The sequence below is a fragment of the Temnothorax nylanderi genome, unplaced genomic scaffold, assembly GCF_030848795.1.
Source record: "Temnothorax nylanderi isolate EJ_2023f unplaced genomic scaffold, tnyl_v1.0 TNYL_tig0171_pilon, whole genome shotgun sequence".
Classification (NCBI taxonomy): domain Eukaryota; kingdom Metazoa; phylum Arthropoda; class Insecta; order Hymenoptera; family Formicidae; genus Temnothorax; species Temnothorax nylanderi.
The window spans coordinates 365935-386103 of NW_027249233.1; the positions used below are offsets into that span (position 1 = coordinate 365935).

Sequence of the window (20169 nt, forward strand, 5' to 3'; positions counted from 1 at the left end):
ATTCTCTTTTTTATTTCTATTATTATATTACTTCGAATCGGTATTACTTTTCACTAGTGAATGCAGAAAATCACTTTTATTATTGTTTGTTGATCGCTAATCATATATATGTATATTTATATAAAATGTTAGCGATCAACAAACAAATATATATATATATATATATATATATATATATATATGCTACATTACTGGTTACTTCATCATACAAGCCCATTCAAATATATTAAATTTTTTAAATCTATACATAATTATATATAATCTGTTTTTATTTCAAATCAAGTTATTTTTCTACGGTTTTCGTAATGTACCATGAGATATACTTTCTTCCTAAAAATTTATTTCTTTAAAATAGCTATACGTTTTTCAACTGATTCATTATGTATATTATTTTGTATAACTTATACATCTCTATATTATAATTTCTAAGATATAGGATTAGTTTCATTAAACTTTATTGCTAATTTCAGATAATTTTAAATTAACATTTTATATTAGATGGGAGTTAATATAGCCAACATAATAAATTATGTATTTTTGTGCATACTAAGAATATTTATTCAAACGCATCCTAAACAGCTCAACATCTTTCGTGAATAACTGATGCACGAGTTACTTTTATTCTGATCATCTATGGAAGTGTCTAGATATAGACACTCAATCACTAATAGAGTACAATTAGTGATACTTGTAAGACTTGTGATGACCTAAAATGAGGAAAAAACAGAACATTAAACTCGTACTCACATTAGAAATAGAATTAATTCCCTGCGTTCTTCTATACTCACGTAGCTTTTTGTAATTTATTACATAGAACGCAAACATAGAAGCCACTACCACTTGGAAGAAAGGAGCTACACCAGTTCGTTTAGGCTGCACGTAATTATGCTGCCAACGCCAAAACGCTGCAAAACAAACGAAATAATATTACAACAGAGAATGGCAGATCAAAGTTATGCAATTTTTGATTGATGGCTTCTTTCTTGACGGGAAATACCTCGGGAGCACAGTGCCGCAAGCGCCTGTGGACTCTTATGTCGTCTCGCGATCCAGGCAGGGATCTCGTTGAGTTTCAGATCCAAGAACGCAGTGTCAGCTGCATGAAGAAAGGCGGTTATTATATAATGTTATTAATTGTGTCCAAGGAAAAGACGTACACGCGTTTAGATGTGAACAAACTCACGCTTTCCATAATAACGTGCAGGATCATACGGCCCGTGTCTCACAGGATCGTATTCCGCAGGATAACCACCGATCTTCAGTTTATCCGCCATGGTGAAATATCGGGTTTTTATAGAATGAATTTCACGATGTTATCGGACAAAATACATACATTACATACACGAATGTGCAATGTGCAATGCCAATCACAGGCATAGATGGGCATCCGGCATAGATAGAAATGGCGCGTGAATCTGTGGTTAAGTTAGAGAAAGAAGACGAACTTCTCAAAGCGAGTGGGACTCAATTGACCACGTCGTCAATTGGTTGAATTAAAATGAAAATATCTGATTGGCTGGTCCAGTGGACAAACTCCAGGCACCGGGCACTGTGAGTGGCTGTGATCAAACGGGACGCTCGTCTCTCTCTCTCTCTCTCTCTCTCTCTCTCTCTCTCTCTCTCGGATTGCAGCGCGCCACGGAATCGTCGGAAAACTGTGATATATCGAATGTTTATTTAATACGTGTGCTTCGCGGAATTTATGCGGATACCGAGGTATGTCGCATTCGATAATATTGACTTTCGATTAGATTAAATTCTTTCGGACGATCGATCTCGCTTTTCTCAACCGTCAACTTGACTCGCGTTGTGTCGCGTCGTGTCGCGTCGCGCGGCTTCAGAATGAAGTCGCCGTCATTTTCGAAACACGGATAAAGCAGCTAGGATCGAGTGACGCCGCGACGTGTTTATTGTGTTTAACCTCGTATTTAATCGTGTTTTGATCTTTGATTTTTGGCGATCGTGGAGGATAGACACAAGTAATGTTCATAAATCGGTGATTTAATTGCAGTTAATTAAAATCGCCTCGCAATTCGCAATCAGTAAAGCAGCGATCGTATATTATTTTCGGTTGGCATGTTCCGCAGATATTTCTCTTTGACCTTAATTCATACATTTATTCGTCTTTTACGCACTCTTACGTACCTCCCGTAAGTTAGCCGGTCAACTTCGACTTTATTAATTTTTTTTTTTTTAATCGTTTGTTGGTCGTTTGTTGGTGATTGTTGGCCTAATTAGAACGTTTGTTGGTTCTTAATTTTTGTTTAAATTAAAAAAGAAAAATTAGCCTTAAGTTAGCCGGAAAAATTTTATTTTTAATTAAAAAAAAGCCTAATCGATGCGTAATCGTTTGCTGATGATTGTTGGTCTAATTTTAGCGTTTGTTGGTTTATTATTAGTCTTAAAAACGAAAAAAACCGAAAAATTATCTCACATTAAAGTAATCGAAGATTGGTTTATTTGCCTACGACTTAAGGTTTATTTCTATCAATTTAAGGCTAACATCTATAAAACTGGCTATGAATACGGGCCTTAACATCGGCAGAAAATCGCGAAAAGATCAAGAAACATGGTGGTTCCCTTGATTTTATCAGTCGAAATATTTGCATTTTACTTTGAATATTAGAGATTAAATCAGTGTACAACAGCTTTAACGTGCACTGAGTGCGTACCAGCTCTGACAGTGAAAAACGCTATAAAGAGGATTTATATCTTATTTTTTCTTGCATAGATAAACAGAATGTTATCGGAAAGTCATCTAAGCATTTTGAGAAGAATCTTCGGAAAGATGAACGTAGAAACCAATTGTTGCAATTAAGAAGAAAGAAGCGCGAGCAAGTATTTGCGCAGAACAGAAATCTCGGTGGTTTTTCTTCGTCACCTGTTCTTATCTGGGTCATACCGTTGCAAAGTGACGTGGACATTGTTAATTAGTTACAGCAGATACAATTTAAAGAACATTGTATCTGCTGTAACTAACATGGACGAAACTGCTAATGTTGCTACTAGTCCAAATGGCATTATACATATTGGGTACGCTATAAAGCAGGAAAAGAACTTGTTTATTATATTATTAGTGAGGTAAATTAAAAATTTGTTAATATTATATATATATATATGTATTTGTATTAATTTAGTGTTCCAAGACTGAAACAGTGGTTTTCTATCATCGTACCATCGATGGGTGACGTTTTAGCAACATTAGATGCAGCCAAAGTTGCTACCACGTTACTCTTTGTTACTTCTGTCGCGAGTCAAGCAAACGATGGTACGCAGAGATATTATAGGCGATTGAGACAAGGAAATTATCGTGTCTTGCCTTGCTCAAGGTTTACCTTCTACAATAATTGCAGTGCATAATATTCAAAGACTTCATATTAAGGTAAGTAATGATACGTTTAACACTTTATATAAAATTTACAAAGAGTAAACTCTTCACAATAAAGAATTGATTAATTTCTATATTTGCTCCAAAGATTTATATGTTTTAATATTTTATTGCTTTTCTTATGTCTTAATAAAATTTACATTATTTGTTTAACGTCTTAAATATTTAGTAAAATTATTTTTAATTGGATAAATAAGACCGTCACTCACAAATGGACGACCTTTGCGGAAATTTCTAGCAGATGACACCCAGATATGGGTGACATGGCACTCAAAGTGTTAAAAATCTTAGAATAGAATATAGAAATTAATTCATTCTTTATTGTGAAGAGTTTACTCTTTGTAAATTTTATATTGCGCATGTCAAACGTGTTACTCATCGATTATTGTTTGATACGTTTTAAACGGTAAAATAGAAACGTCAAGAGTATAAACAATCTGTGCAACATGCAATTTCAAAATGGATTTCCGAAGAAAAAGTTCTTGAATTGGACACTGCAGCCAATTGCTTAAATATGTTACGGCGTGCTGGATCACAAAAGCAAAGAAGTTTGTTTTACAAAGATATCTTTTGGCCGAGAAAGTCTCATTTGAATGTGATGGATTACTGGATATTGACTCGCATCTTTATATTTTTGGATTTTCACGTTCATCCATCAGCCGCACAAAGTATTTTAATATTCTTCCTTCAGTTGCAGAAAGTATGTATAAAAAAATAATATATATAGTTTTACATTTTTTTATTAATAAAACTAAAATGTATGCATACATTTAAACGTATATTTTCATTTTTGACAAATATTGAAAATCTTTTTATTATTTATGATATTTGGATTATTTTAATATGTGTGTGTATGCATACTTTTTTTCTATTATTTAGAACTAATATAAACATGCTAATTGCACCTAGAAATATTTTTTGATATATATTCTTTTATAATTTATGTTACAGCTTGCACCTGTTTTACAAAATCTTCAAGGTTCAAATAAAAGGTAAAGTTATATATTTCTTTATAATGCATATTTAGTGTTACTTTGGTTTTACGTGTAGTGTATATATGATATGTTTACATAAGTACAATAAAATAATTGCTTTATAGATTCGACAAAATGCCACGCAAGATTGCCGTGCCACCAGAAGAGAGCATCCCAGTTGTAAAAAGATTTATGAAACAGTTTGAAATTGAACCCTTGCGGAATCTATCGCTGAGCTTTTCTTCATTTTCGATCAGATCGACGATCCACTTCTTGTGTACGTTGTAAAATACAGCCGAGAAATCTTTATTCATCAAATGATCTTGTAATATGCCCTTCTGTTCAGCCTCAGTGCCAATAAAAGATACAGATAACGATACATTTATGGCTAATTGATAGGGTTCATAAAATTGCGGTTCCAAAATCATGATCGAGTCTAGAGCAACTTCCTCAGTGTTGCCGTAGTCAATGTAATTAACATAGGCCATTGTTTCGGTGAGACTAACGATTCTTCCTCTGTACCATTGACCGTCGTCTAAATATTTCGTTGCGCATAATAAATGTACCTCTGGCTCGAGTCTTTGACCAGAATTAGTGTAATACTGTTGAAGATCTTCCGACAGTTTAGTCTCAATATCCACGTCCGAATACCGTTGCAACCAGATATTGGTAGAATGATCCGCATACGACACCGAGACCTTGTGAGTTGAACTTAGAATAGGCATCGGACATACGGGTGGTATCTTCTCCTCAGTATTCATTATCCCATTGCCGGATAGATCGTATAATTTTACGATATAAGTCTATACGAACAAAAGATGGTAATATCCAAGAAAATGTTAATATTTATTTGAAACTTACTTATATATTTGTAACTGCAGCGTAAAATTTATACAAACCTGCTATTATTGACTTCTTCCACATAGACTAACACTTCTTTGCCTTCGAGTTCCTTCAATTGTTTATCTACGTTGGACGACGCTGGCACATCTTGTAGGGAGCATTCTAACGCTTGGTTCTGCATGACTACGAGCTCTCCAGGTAGAGCTAAAGCCTAGATCATTAGATTGTCATATTAATAATGGGAATTAATGAATATCAAAACTACAAGTTTCTTATTTATACATATTCATAATTTACTTATAATTTCAACAGTTCCAATATGACAATTTCGTATTGCAACATGATATATGGCATTAACTCGCATCGTGGAAGCAATAAAACCTGTAGAAATATTTGTAAATATCTGTCTATGTACACTCTCATCATTCAGGATTTCATCGTATGCCCCAGTATCAATGAACTTTACATCAAACCCGACGGACCGTGTACAGTTAATCACCACAGCTCGCTTCCATGTTCCATTTGTATAGACTAAACAACCCGTGCCAAGACATAACTCGCGAGTTGATAATCGCGGCATCACCTGATATTAACTTCTTATCAATAAGATTCGCTTGAGTTCATGCGAACGATCGTTAGGCTGAATGAGAAGGTACAAGCTCTTTTCAATGTTAAGTTATTGTTATTTTAGGAAATTTGAACATTATGATGAAACATTCATTATGATACTGTTACAATCAATTTTTAATTATTTATCTGTTAATACCATACATCGTGCAATGATATTTAAGACATTTTATTTTATAAAGTCGAAATTATAAATATTACTACAGTTTCAGAAAGTACGATTCGATTCATTCAGGAATGTTGGGCTAGATATAAATTTTGTTATAGGATGAACCAGATTCATGATGTTAGTCATTTGTGTTAACGATTTATTAAATTTTTAAATACATGAATAAAATTCTTTTCCATCACCGTAATATATTATATTTCAGAATCAAAGTTCAAGAAATAATATGAGTAATTTCTAATTTGTTTAATTTTCGAATCTTAGAATTTGTTTAATCATTTAAGAAATTGAAGAAATTTCAATTTAAATTACAATTAAATTACAATTTAAATATATGGATTTTGTTGTAATTATTAAATAATGATATCATAGCTTGTAAATAAGACAAGCCGTTAGTTCATGGTTGTTAGAAAATGAGAAGTTACTTTTCTAATTTTCCATAAAGTTTATGAGCAATATATGACAGAATATGATTCGTGGCTGAAATGCATTTGTACTAAATAATACCTTTGTATCTTTATTAGCCATGTATTGATCAACAATGCTTTCACATTTTGAAGCAGATGGAAGCTGAACATAAAACTAGGTTGTATTTTTTACATTAGAAACTCTCGTTTTGAGAGTTTGGCCATTCAAGAGGCTTATGTCCACTCTTTCTATAACATTGAGTTCTTTTACTTCTGTATCATGTGTTTCTGGAGCTAAAATATAAAAAATATAATGTTTAAGTGTGTCAAATAATCTGGCATTTAACATATGAAATGCATAACTATTGTTATAAATGTGCATCGGAATATAAATGAATTTTGAAATAATTCTTACCACTGATTGTTTCAGTCGAGGTTTTTGTAGTAAAGGCTGCAAGATTCTTTTGCACCAAAATATTACTCACATCTTGTCCATCATGGTTTAATGAAATTATATATTGATCGTCATTAAAACTATGGAATATGCATTCGTATTTATCAGCACTGAAGCAATTATCGAGCGCGTTACTATCCACTTCAGACCAATTCGAGTTACTATTATTAGGTACGATATCTTTTAAGGAACACTGCACTGCTAATCTAGGCAGATGCATAAATTTCTTCTCGACAGAATAGATATTATATTGATCTACGATTGCGCAATTTCCAAAATCTATGTACTGAACTACGTATGCATCCTTCCACGTATCAATATTCACAACTTCCGCTCGATAAAGAGCTCTATCTTCAGAAAATATAGCTATAACTGCTGAACCAACCTAAAAAAAGTTACACTTTTATTAACTCGATCACAGTAAAAACAAAGTAACACTAAATATGCATTATAAAGAAATATATAACTTTACCTTTTATTTGAACCTTGAAGATTTTGTAAAACAGGTGCAACCGTGTAACATAAATTATAAAGGAATATATATCAAAACATATTCCTTTATAATACGCAGATAAGAACAGGTGACGAAGAAAAACCACCAAGATTTCTGTTCTGCGCAAATACTTGCTCGCGCTTCTTTCTTCTTAATTGCAACAATTGGTTTCTACGTTCATCTTTCCGAAGATTCTTCTCAAAATGCTTAGATGACTTTCCGATAACATTCTGTTTATCTATGCAAGAAAAAATAAGATATAAATCCTCTTTATAGCGTTTTTCACTGGCAGAGCTGGTACGCACTCAGTGCACGTTAAAGCTGTTGTACACTGATTTAATCTCTAATATTCAAAGTAAAATGCAAATATTTCGACTGATAAAATCAAGGGAACCACCATTTGATCTTTTCGCGATTTTCTGCCGATGTTAAGGCCCGTATTCATAGCCAGTTTTATAGATGTTAGCCTTAAATTGATAGAAATAAACCTTAAGTCGTAGGCAAATAAACCAATCTTCGATTACTTTAATGTGAGATAATTTTTCGGTTTTTTTCGTTTTTAAGACTAATAATAAACCAACAAACGCTAAAATTAGACCAACAATCATCAGCAAACGATTACGCATCGATTAGGCTTTTTTTTAATTAAAAATAAAATTTTTCCGGCTAACTTAAGGCTAATTTTTCTTTTTTAATTTAAACAAAAATTAAGAACCAACAAACGTTCTAATTAGGCCAACAATCACCAACAAACGACCAACAAACGATTAAAAAAAAAAAAAATTAATAAAGTCGAAGTTGACCGGCTAACTTACGGGAGGTGGCAGTAGCTGGCAAAAACCGCGAGTCTGGCATCCTTGAATGGAGATGGAGATTCGTGAAACCGGAAGAGACTCTCGTCACTCGTGCTTTGTATCGATTATCGAAAATGGCGCGCATTGCGACTTTTTTTAAGTTACAAACGTGACATTTTATTTTACTGGATATCACAATCACAGACGCTCGCGCGCGCTATTTACCTTGATTATTATACAGTTATTATTACACTATTAACTCCTTAAATCGTACATATATATAAATTAAAATTTAAAATTTAAAGTATTTAAATATTTTCTGATATATATATATATATATATATATATATATATATATATATATATAGATGTGACCTGTTTTTATCTGATGTGATACATCCGATAGAAACAGATCAACCTATAGAGGCCCACCACCACCACCGCCAATTCCGATCGGCGGTCCTCTTTTATTTACAATACGTTTTTTTACATTTTTATCATTTATTTTATTTCGCTATATATATTTTTTAAATACATACAACGTTATAAAAGAGTTACATTATAAAATTAAAAATATAAAGTGTACAGAAAAATTTTATTACAAAACTTTACCATATACATATATACAACATTAGAAAAGTTACATTATACAATTAAAAATATAATATGCAATAAAATTATATACAATATTTCTTTTCGACGTGTAATTACATATGCAACATTCGGTATGCGTACAATAATGCGAAATTCTTATGAGCAACTATATACGATCAAGAAGATTGTTAATAAATTTATTACTAATATTTCCCAAAGGAGACTGTTAATTATTGGCATGCTATACAGAATTTACAGTTTTGCAAAGTTCCCTTGTTTGCCACTACCCTCTAGCTTTAAAAGTTTAAAACATAGATCAAATGGGCAAAAGTATCTCTGAAATGTTTTACATTAAAGTGCAAAATAATGGCATTAACCTACAAGAGGATACATTAGATCTTTGTAATGATTATTCACCAAGAGACTTCCACATAACTGACATCTTCTATTTGTCTTTATTTATTGTCTTGTTTTATTTATTGACCAGTTCCTTTCCTTTATACATATAATGCTTCATCATATTAGATTAGTATCCTTTTCACCTTGTAACCGAAGCTAAATCTTCAGTCGGTGCGCCAATCTTACACAGAAAGCATTGTCTCGTATCGAATTCGAACACTATTGCGAAGTAACTATTGCGAAGTCGACTGTTTGGTAAGTAGATTACACATTATCATATAACACTTACGAGTTACTATATTTATTAGATAATTTCTTTGGTCTTTTCTCTCTGATTTATAAGTCAGCAGTCAATGCCACGGGTGATTTTGTTCACAAATTTCGCGTCCTAACCACTGATTTAAAGTACATGTCTACATTTCCACTTTATATGCGTTATTATTGACGACTCGTTTTAAGATCATAACCGAATTTTAATTTATTATAGTAAATATTACAAAGTTTGCATAATTGAAAACTATATAAGACGATAGGGCTAGTGAACAAAGCTAAGTATAAGTGCTTAAAATATGTATTATAAATTAGTAAATTGAAAAAACAAACGTTTCGTCCTTGAATACGATCATCTTCAGTGCGCGATATACGGATAAGAATTATCCAATGGAAAATAGACAATTGTTGAATTCCAACGGAAAAAAACTTAAGTTAAAATCTTACATTATAATTAAGAATTGATTCGATAAATTACATGTGTAGTATCTGACCTTATTGAGAACCTCTTAATGTCTCTCAATAAAGTCAAATACACATGTAATTTATCGGCTCAATTCTTAATTATAAAAAAAAACTTAATTAAAAACCGATATATTAATTCAAGTTTTTCCGTTGGGATAATTCTTATCGGTATATTGCGCACTGAAGATGATCGTATTGAAGGTCGAAAATGTATTCTTTCAGTTTACTGAAATACATATAATACATATTTTAAGCACGTATACCCAGCTTTGTTCGCTAGCCCTATCCTCTTATATTGTTTCAAATTTTAATTGTTACATTTTGAAGAGAGTCTAAAGCTTGAGACCAAAACGTCTGTAATTTGTATTTATGTTTGTATTAAAGTTAATTTTTGTATTTTATATCTCTCACTTTAACAACGGCATTTTGCTTTTATTTTCCTTAAGCTTGGAATATGATATATATATATACATATATATATATATATATAAAGAGCGTATTTCTTATTTTTGTTCAATTTTTATATATTCACTTTATGCTCGTCGGAAAGCTTAAGATTATTTAATTTACCCATCACCGCGTCGCTGAAGATGGCTCAAAATTGAGCCGAAACGTATACAATTTGTATATTAAATTATTAATTAAATATTACATAACGTTAACTCACGCACAACTAATCGCGTTAGACTTTCAAAGGCTATACTTTTTTCGTTACCGGTTAATATTCTTAGAAATCAGATACGTAGCTAAAACGCATATAAGAAACTAAATCGAATTCCGCGGGAAGTTAAATTACAAACATCGCGTTAACAAAACAATTTGGAAATGAATAGAATCAAATAATCATGTTACAACAGATATCCAGAAAAAATGATTTGTGTCTTTGTTAAATAGCAATTGCCCATATTTTTAGAGTTCCCAAAAGCATTTTTTTTAAATATCGATTAACCATTATTTTCTTTTAATGATATACTAATATCTCCTCAATCTCGTAAATTATTAAAATATTACATTCTCTTTAACTATACAAATGTAAGAAATATATTTTTAGAGAGAAACTGCGAAATGGCGTTCATAATGGAGTACTGGGTCCTGGATTGCATAGGAATTCTTATAATTCTCATTGGAATCGCTTACTACATAACTCGCAATTTCAAGTACTGGAAAAAACGAGGCGTTCTGGAAATACCGCCAACGCCATTCTTTGGCAATTTCAAAGAGTGTCTATTCCTGAAGAAATCCCCATCATACTTTCTAAAAGAACTCTACGAGCGAAAGAAGGATGTACCTTATATAGGTTTCTACATTTTTAACAAGCCCTTCTTGTTGCTTCGCGATCGCACAGTCATTCGGCACGTCCTCACAGCAGATTCTAATTTTGACAATCGATACTCCTCGGCCGATCCAAAGGATCGTATTGGTTACGCCAATCTCTTCTTCACGAGAGAATCTCACTTGAAATGGAAATTCAGAATAATGCAATTTTTCATAACAATGATGTACATACGTATACATTTGACCTGATGCTAGAATGCGGAAAGCATTTAGATGAATATCTTGACTCATTGGAATTAAATGGTAAGTTGGAGGGTATATTAATTTAAATAATCCTTGAAATTAAGAAATGTAACAAGACGAGGAAACAAGATAAAGACTGTGACTACAATTACAATCATCTGTAAAATTTTTGTAGTATTAAGATATTTTATGTTACTCTAATGCACACGTAGATGTTTGCTTGTTCTCTTCTAATATAATATAAAATGCGAAAATCAGTATAATATCTGCAGGCTAAACAGATTTAATCAACTGATAACATTGCCGGCAGGTAATGGACAAATAATGGACGTAATGGATGTAAGTACAAAATTTACCATGGATGTGATATGGAGCATTGCTTTTGGACGCGGTGACGTGAACACGTTTCAAAATCCAGACTCCGATTACAGCAGACATGCCAAAACGATGTTAGAAAATAATTATAGGCGCACCTGGAAGATGCTCGCAATATTCTTCCTACCAAATCTAACTCGTTTCTTGAACTAAAAGTGTTCGGTAAGAAGACATCCGATTTTATGCGCAAAATTTTCTGGGAGACAATGCGGGATCGCTATAACTATATATCGGAATATGACGAAGATGAGTATCCTGAGCCTCCTTTCATTCCTCAAATCGATCCTCACCCGCGTTATTATAAGAGATACGACCTCATCGATATTCTAGTCGACATCAAGTGGAATGTTTCTGGATGGACATACACTGAAAATTTCGGTAAGCGAAATAATTACTTTGACATAATTTATATAAAAGAATAAATAAAGATGTGTAACATAACGGCTTGCGATAACAAAATCAGAGTAACCGTCATGTTTGATCAATAATCATGAGAAACGAATTTATTCACGGCAAGTATCAAAAGCTTTTAGAACTTTATAGATAAATTAAATTTCAGGACTTGAACATGTCGAAGAAGATGATCTTTTGGCACAAGCATCTAGTTTCTTCTTATTTGGTTTTGAAACCATCTCAACGACTGTGGCCTTCGCGTTGTATGAACTCGCATTGCAACCTAAAATTCAGAACACTCTAAGAAATGAAATACTCGAGGTACTGAAGAAATCCAATGGAAGAGTTACACATAGCATGGTATGCGACTATCATCCGCTGAGTCTCTTTCGTAATTTTTTTATTTTTGTAAATTATTTTTAGTGATATATATTTTTAAATTTAATTGTATATACATTTATGGCTTATAATGCAAAGAAAATATATTTTAAGTCACAGAAAATGAACTAAAAATCAAGATAAAGTCTTATTTGACTATTTGTAATTATAATTTGAATGAAAAATTATTTTTATACCTTGTTATTATTACCAGATGGAGCCAAACTCACTGTCATTACCGTATCTCGATATGGTGGTCTCAGAAACTTTGAGAATGTACCCGCCATTGGGATTCCTAAATTACATGGCTAAGAAAAATTATGAAGTGCCGGAGCACAATCTCGTAATTGAGGAGGGTACGCCGGTTTACGTTTCGTTACTTGGCCTACACTATGATTCAAAATATTTCCGCAATCCTAATATATTTGATCCGGAGCGATTTAACGAGAGGAACAAACGTAACATACCGGAAGACGTCTATATCCCATTCGGAAGAGGCGAACGTTTTTGTATGGGTAAGAAAATCGATTTTAATATAATCTCTATATCCTACATTAAGATATTAATACATATTTCTTCAGTTCTTCTTCATCAACATAATATAGACTACATACACTTATATATTTTGTAGCCGAGAAATTCGGACTTGTTCAAACGAGGTTAGTCCTGCTTATAATATTGAGTAAATACAAGATGACACGGTGCGAGAAAACTTCGATACCAGTAAAAATTGATCCAAGAGGACCCATGACAGTGCCATTAAACAATGTATTATATCTCAAGGTCCAGAAAATTAACCCTTTAGCGGGCTGTGTACATAATTATGTACAGTCAAAAAAGAAAACTAAAAAAACTAAAAAAAATAAAAAAACTAAAAGAAAGTAAAAAACTTTCATCAGGGACGATCGGGATCGATGTGTGGCCCCTAAAGGGTTAATACTAATGTTATTTAGAACAAAATACGTTTTTAGTTAAAATAAATATACAATTATCCTTTTACTTTAAGGACGCAATCAGTGTTTTGATAAGAAATCTGTATGATTAAATATAAAAATTAATAGAAGAGTGCCCAGAAGATGATGAAGCAAGACAAAGAAATGCTAATCCTAAACCTTTGCCAGTTTCGCCAAGAAGGGGAATGATGATAGAAGAACCAGAGCCGGTAGTTACAGGAATGCAAACACGTAATGCAGAGAAATCGGAAGGAGAAAGCATACCTTTTACTAAGAAAAAATTAGAAGAACCGCCGTTTATTGAATACATAGTCCATGCAGAAATACACAATAATTCAATAAATCAGATAAATAATAATGAATCTTTAGAAATGCACAATGATCCAATAAATCAGATAAATAATACTGAATCTTCACCTTTCGAATCGTCAAACATTATAAATAACACTCAAAACGAAACACTTGAAATAGAAACATCCTTAGAAAACATTAACAACAATGACATGAATTCTTTAATTAGCGACAATGAAAATATAAATACTTTAAATTCACAAATAACTGTACCATCTAATCTTTTAGAAATACTAAATAGTTTAACAGGAGATTGTGAAAATTATGAGATTTATCAAAATAAGCCTACGCATGTAAATTATTGCGAGGACCACACGAAAATTACAGAGGAAAGAACCAACGACGACAAACCGAAAGACGACCAGGAAGATCAAGTTACTGACGATGGCGACTCCGAGGAAGAAGAGGAGGTAGAACGAAGTGAGGAAGAAGGAGACAGCGACAGTGAAGAAGATATAGACACAACATTCAATGAACTTACGATTACAGACGAGACCTTGGACAGAACTGAAAAACAAATAATAACGCGAGGACAAAAATACAGTATAATAAATAGTCGTGATCAAATATTTATGAGAAGAGAACATTATTTATATTTCCTAACCGCAAATGGTAAACCTACTATTCGATTGAAAAACCGATTAATTAAACTTTCCGCGAAACACAATATATATAAACCAATTATATTTACCGCATGTTGTTCCGCCGGCGCCTGATGCCTCTCCCTGGCCTCCACCTCCTCTCAGGCTGCTCGGGATGTCCCTCGTGTTCCCTCGATGCGAAGCAACGTTGCTCCTTCCCGCGTGGACATTTTCTGTAACATAAAAATAATCGAATCGATTAAATACGTGTCACGCGAATCGAACATCTTATTCGTTATTCAGAGTAATATTATATTTTAAATTACTTCTTCGAAAAAGGTTTCTACGTTAGAATCAACTTGAATCAAATTTTTCAAAATATTTCTTTTTACTAATTTAAATTCCGAAACACGGTTTAATGTAAGAACTGAATAAGCACAAAGAGGGATTCTATATCTTAAAAAAAAATAAAAAGTAACACTTACCAGAAGTGTTGGTACGCCGATGCCCGATGCCTATCCTAGGCCTCCTCCTCCTCTCAGAGTGCTCGGAATGTCAGCTACGCAGGATTCCCTCGCTGCTCCGATGTCACCTTCTGCGTCGTTATTTTCTGAAACATTCAAATGAACGATTCGATTAAGTAAAGACAGAAGAGATAGAAAATTTTTGGACATAAGTGACATAGTACGTGAAAATCAATTACACTCACCACTTTCTTTCATGCTGTTCCGGCCGCAAAATCCACCTCCACCTCCGGGTCAGATAGGAGTCTCGAGCCACATTGAGACTCGTGGCAATGCAGTGTGACTTCATCCCTTAAGCAAGAAAAATCAAGAAGCATTTCAGCTATATTGCATTAATTTTACAACGTTTTTGCAATATAGTCAAAATGTTTCTTGACTTTTCTCGCTTAATGGAAATGTAATTGCTGAAAGGAATTAAAAATTATTCCCTACCTACGTTTTAACTAGGTCCCTTTTTTTTTTTTTGTTTTACGTGGTGGAAATCTTCCATCACTGGAATCCCCACGACGTCCTGGAGGCAACCCGTCAGCAGTGGCAACCAGTCACGGTGGCTGTGCCACCGATCGGGGAGCACCACTGGTCGGGGAGTGCCTCCATTCTTCCGGGGTTTGAGTGACCAGTGACCCCCCTTTCGGGAGGAAGACTCCCCCCTTCCCCGGGGCGGGGCGGGGGGAGTGCCGGATTCTGCGGAGAGCAGAACATTAAAGTTCCGCCATTTCCCCGCAGCCTACCGGCTAAAACCACCACGAGTGACCCTAACAGAGGATTTATTTATTACACGCTCACTGCTGAGAAAAGCGTGATGTCGCCGAAGGCAGACAGGGGGAGGATTTATTTGTTACACGCTCACTGCTGAGAAAAGCGTGATGTCGCCGAAGGCAGACAGGGGGAGGATTTATTTGTTACACGCTCACTGCTGAGAAAAGCGTGATGTCGCCGAAGGCAGACAGGGGGAGGATTTATTTTTTACACGCTCACTACTGGAGAAAAGCGTGATGTCGCCGAAGGCAGACAGGAGGAGGATTTATTTTTTACACGCTCACTACTGGAGAAAAGCGTGATGTCGCCGAAGGCAGACAGGAGGAGGATTTACTTTTTACACGCTCACTACTGGAGAAAAGCGTGATGTCGCCGAAGGCAGACAGGAGGAGGATTTACTTTTTACACGCTCACTACTGGAGAAAAGCGTGATGTCGCCGAAGGCAGACAGGAGGAGGATTTACTTTTTACACGCTCACTACTGGAGAAAAGCGTGATGTCGCCGAAGGCAGACAGGAGGAGGATTTACTTTTTACACGCTCACTACTGGAGAAAAGCGTGATGTCGCCGAAGGCAGACAGGAGGAGGATTTACTTTTTACACGCTCACTACTGGAGAAAAGCGTGATGTCGCCGAAGGCAGACAGGAGGAGGATTTACTTTTTACACGCTCACTACTGGAGAAAAGCGTGATGTCGCCGAAGGCAGACAGGAGGAGGATTTACTTTTTACACGCTCACTACTGGAGAAAAGCGTGATGTCGCCGAAGGCAGACAGAGGAGGATTTACTTTTTACACGCTCACTACTGGAGAAAAGCGTGATGTCGCCGAAGGCAGACAGGAGGAGGATTTACTTTTTACACGCTCACTACTGGAGAAAAGCGTGATGTCGCCGAAGGCAGACAGGAGGAGGATTTACTTTTTACACGCTCACTACTGGAGAAAAGCGTGATGTCGCCGAAGGCAGACAGGAGGAGGATTACTTTTACACGCTCACTACTGGAGAAAAGCGTGATGTCGCCGAAGGCAGACAGGAGGAGGATTTACTTTTACACGCTCACTACTGGAGAAAAGCGTGATGTCGCCGAAGGCAGACAGGAGGAGGATTTACTTTTTACACGCTCACTACGGAGAAAAGCGTGATGTCGCCGAAGGCAGACAGGAGGAGGATTTACTTTTTACACGCTCACTACTGGAGAAAAGCGTGATGTCGCCGAAGGCAGACAGGAGGAGGATTTACTTTTTACACGCTCACTACTGGAGAAAAGCGTGATGTCGCCGAAGGCAGACAGGAGGAGGATTTACTTTTTACACGCTCACTACTGGAGAAAAGCGTGATGTCGCCGAAGGCAGACAGGAGGAGGATTTACTTTTTACACGCTCACTACTGGAGAAAAGCGTGATGTCGCCGAAGGCAGACAGGAGGAGGATTACTTTTTACACGCTCACTACTGGAGAAAGCGTGATGTCGCCGAAGGCAGACAGGAGGAGGATTTACTTTTACACGCTCACTACTGGAGAAAAGCGTGATGTCGCCGAAGGCAGACAGGAGGAGGATTTACTTTTTACACGCTCACTACTGGAGAAAAGCGTGATGTCGCCGAAGGCAGACAGGAGGAGGATTTACTTTTTACACGCTCACTACTGGAGAAAAGCGTGATGTCGCCGAAGGCAGACAGGAGGAGGATTTACTTTTTACACGCTCACTACTGGAGAAAAGCGTGATGTCGCCGAAGGCAGACAGGAGGAGGATTTACTTTTTACACGCTCACTACTGGAGAAAAGCGTGATGTCGCCGAAGGCAGACAGGAGGAGGATTTACTTTTACACGCTCACTACTGGAGAAAAGCGTGATGTCGCCGAAGGCAGACAGGAGGAGGATTTACTTTTTACACGCTCACTACTGGAGAAAAGCGTGATGTCGCCGAAGGCAGACAGGAGGAGGATTTACTTTTTACACGCTCACTACTGGAGAAAAGCGTGATGTCGCCGAAGGCAGACAGGAGGAGGATTTACTTTTTACACGCTCACTACTGGAGAAAAGCGTGATGTCGCCGAAGGCAGACAGGAGGAGGATTTACTTTTTACACGCTCACTACTGGAGAAAAGCGTGATGTCGCCGAAGGCAGACAGGAGGAGGATTTACTTTTTACACGCTCACTACTGGAGAAAAGCGTGATGTCGCCGAAGGCAGACAGGAGGAGGATTTACTTTTACACGCTCACTACTGGAGAAAAGCGTGATGTCGCCGAAGGCAGACAGGAGGAGGATTACTTTTTACACGCTCACTACTGGAGAAAAGCGTGATGTCGCCGAAGGCAGACAGGAGGAGGATTTACTTTTTACACGCTCACTACTGGAGAGAAAGCGTGATGTCGCCGAAGGCAGACAGGAGGAGGATTTACTTTTTACACGCTCACTACTGGAGAAAAGCGTGATGTCGCCGAAGGCAGACAGGAGGAGGATTTACTTTTTACACGCTCACTACTGGAGAAAAAGCGTGATGTCGCCGAAGGCAGACAGGAGGAGGATTTACTTTTTACACGCTCACTACTGGAGAAAAGCGTGATGTCGCCGAAGGCAGACAGGAGGAGGATTTACTTTTTACACGCTCACTACTGGAGAAAAGCGTGATGTCGCCGAAGGCAGACAGGAGGAGGATTTACTTTTTACACGCTCACTACTGGAGAAAAGCGTGATGTCGCCGAAGGCCAGACAGGAGGAGGATTTACTTTTTACACGCTCACTACTGGAGAAAAGCGTGATGTCGCCGAAGGCAGACAGGAGGAGGATTTACTTTTACACGCTCACTACTGGAGAAAAGCGTGATGTCGCCGAAGGCAGACAGGAGGAGGATTTACTTTTTACACGCTCACTACTGGAGAAAAGCGTGATGTCGCCGAAGGCAGACAGGAGGAGGATTTACTTTTACCACGCTCACTACTGGAGAAAAGCGTGATGTCGCCGAAGGCAGACAGGAGGAGGATTTACTTTTTACACGCTCACTACTGGAGAAAAGCGTGATGTCGCCGAAGGCAGACAGGAGGAGGATTTACTTTTTACACGCTCACTACTGGAGAAAAGCGTGATGTCGCCGAAGGCAGACAGGAGGAGGATTTACTTTTTACACGCTCACTACTGGAGAAAAGCGTGATGTCGCCGAAGGCAGACCTAGAGGAGGATTTACTTGTTACACGCTCACTACTGGAGAAAAGCGTGATGTCGCCGAAGGCAGACCATAGGAGGATTTACTTGTTACCACGCTCACTACTGGAGAAAAGCGTGATGTCGCCGAAGGCAGACCTGAGGAGGATTTATTGTTACACGCTCACTACTGGAGAAAAAGCGTGATGTCCGCCGAAGGCGACACGGAGGAGATTTATTTGTTACACGCTCACTACTGGAGAAAAGCGTGAGTCGCCGAAGCAGACCTTAGGAGGATTTATTGTTACACGCTCACTACTGGAGAAAAAGCGTGATGTCGCCGAAGGCATGACCTTAGGAGGTTTTCTCTGTCAGGGTTTTCCTTCCTTAGGTCGGTTAGGAGAGCCTAAGCTCCTCTCATCACGGCTCCGACCAGCCGAGCGGACTTTTTATAGAGGCCGCTTACCTCGCGAGTCCTTAAAAGGACGCCCCGGTCCACGACAACCCGTAGGGGCTGCCGTAGATTGCGGTACTTGTGTGCTCGGGTACTCCGGGTGCGCAAAACCCGTAGTGGAGGGCTCCCCCGTGCCCCTAAAGGGTCCGGGAGGACTCCCCCCACCCCTGGAGGGAAGATTTATTACACGCTTAACTTTATCAGCGTGATGTCTTTAGCAGACAAAATTTTTACACGCTTAATTTTTTCAAGCGTGATGTCTTTTGCAGACTCGAGCCACATTGAGACTCGTGGCAATGCAGTGTGACTTCATCCCTTAAGCAAGAAAAATCAAGAAGCATTTCAGCTATATTGCATCAATTTTACAACGTTTTTGCAATATAGTCAAAATGTTTCTTGACTCTTCTCGCTTAATGGAAATGTAATTGCTGAAAGGAATTAAAAATTATTCCCTACGTTTTAACTAAGTAGCTTTTTTTTTCTTTTTACGTGGTGGAAATCTTCCATCACTGGAATCCCCACGACGTCCTGGAGGCAATCCGTCAGCAGTGGCAACCAGTCACGGTGGCTGTGCCACCGATCGGGGAGCACCACTGGTCAGGGAGTGCCTCCATTCTTCCGGGGTTTGAGTGACCAGTGACCCCCCTTTCGGGAGGAAGACCCCCCTTCCCCGGGGCGTGGCGGGGGGAGTGCGGATTCTGCGGAGAGCAGAACATTAAAGTTCCGCCATTTCCCCGCAGCCTACCGGCTAAAACCACCACGAGTGACCCTAACACCGCGTCGAGCGAGCAAGGGGGAAGTCGCGCCGCGTGTCACTGCCGCCGGTAGACAACGCGCCGATTTATACGGTCGAGCGAGCAAGGGGG

General features: G+C 37.1%; 1 protein-coding gene, 2 long non-coding RNA genes and 1 pseudogene across 10 annotated transcripts; 2 read left to right on the forward strand and 2 right to left on the reverse strand.

Moving 5' to 3' along the window:
* Positions 1 to 438: 438 nt before the first annotated feature.
* On the reverse strand, positions 439 to 1379 carry LOC139778018 (putative ATP synthase subunit f, mitochondrial). The gene is made up of 4 exons (XM_071715765.1): positions 1184 to 1379; positions 998 to 1096; positions 789 to 905; positions 439 to 707 (listed from the first exon to the last, which is right to left on the reverse strand). The coding sequence occupies exons 1-4, from the start codon at positions 1272 to 1274 to the stop codon at positions 679 to 681; spliced, it is 336 nt and encodes a 111-aa protein (XP_071571866.1). The 5' UTR covers positions 1275 to 1379; the 3' UTR covers positions 439 to 678.
* Positions 1380 to 2180: 801 nt separating this feature from the next.
* LOC139778039 (uncharacterized) lies at positions 2181 to 4741 on the forward strand. Its single transcript, XR_011719466.1, has 5 exons — positions 2181 to 3033; positions 3138 to 3382; positions 3804 to 4088; positions 4340 to 4380; positions 4488 to 4741. It is a non-coding gene; the product is annotated as an uncharacterized lncRNA (long non-coding RNA).
* Positions 4301 to 15398, reverse strand: LOC139778040 (uncharacterized). 8 transcript variants are annotated; one of them, XR_011719473.1, is made up of 10 exons: positions 15384 to 15398; positions 15133 to 15238; positions 14909 to 15033; positions 14534 to 14656; positions 8168 to 11328; positions 7332 to 7590; positions 6821 to 7244; positions 6506 to 6699; positions 5262 to 5788; positions 4301 to 5165 (listed from the first exon to the last, which is right to left on the reverse strand). It is a non-coding gene; the product is annotated as an uncharacterized lncRNA (long non-coding RNA). The 8 variants fall into 8 exon arrangements; XR_011719472.1 differs by having other exon boundaries at positions 15380 to 15396; XR_011719471.1 differs by lacking the exon at positions 15384 to 15398 and having other exon boundaries at positions 15133 to 15381.
* On the forward strand, positions 10940 to 14411 carry LOC139778038 (cytochrome P450 6k1-like; annotated as a pseudogene).
* Positions 15399 to 20169: the final 4771 nt, after the last annotated feature.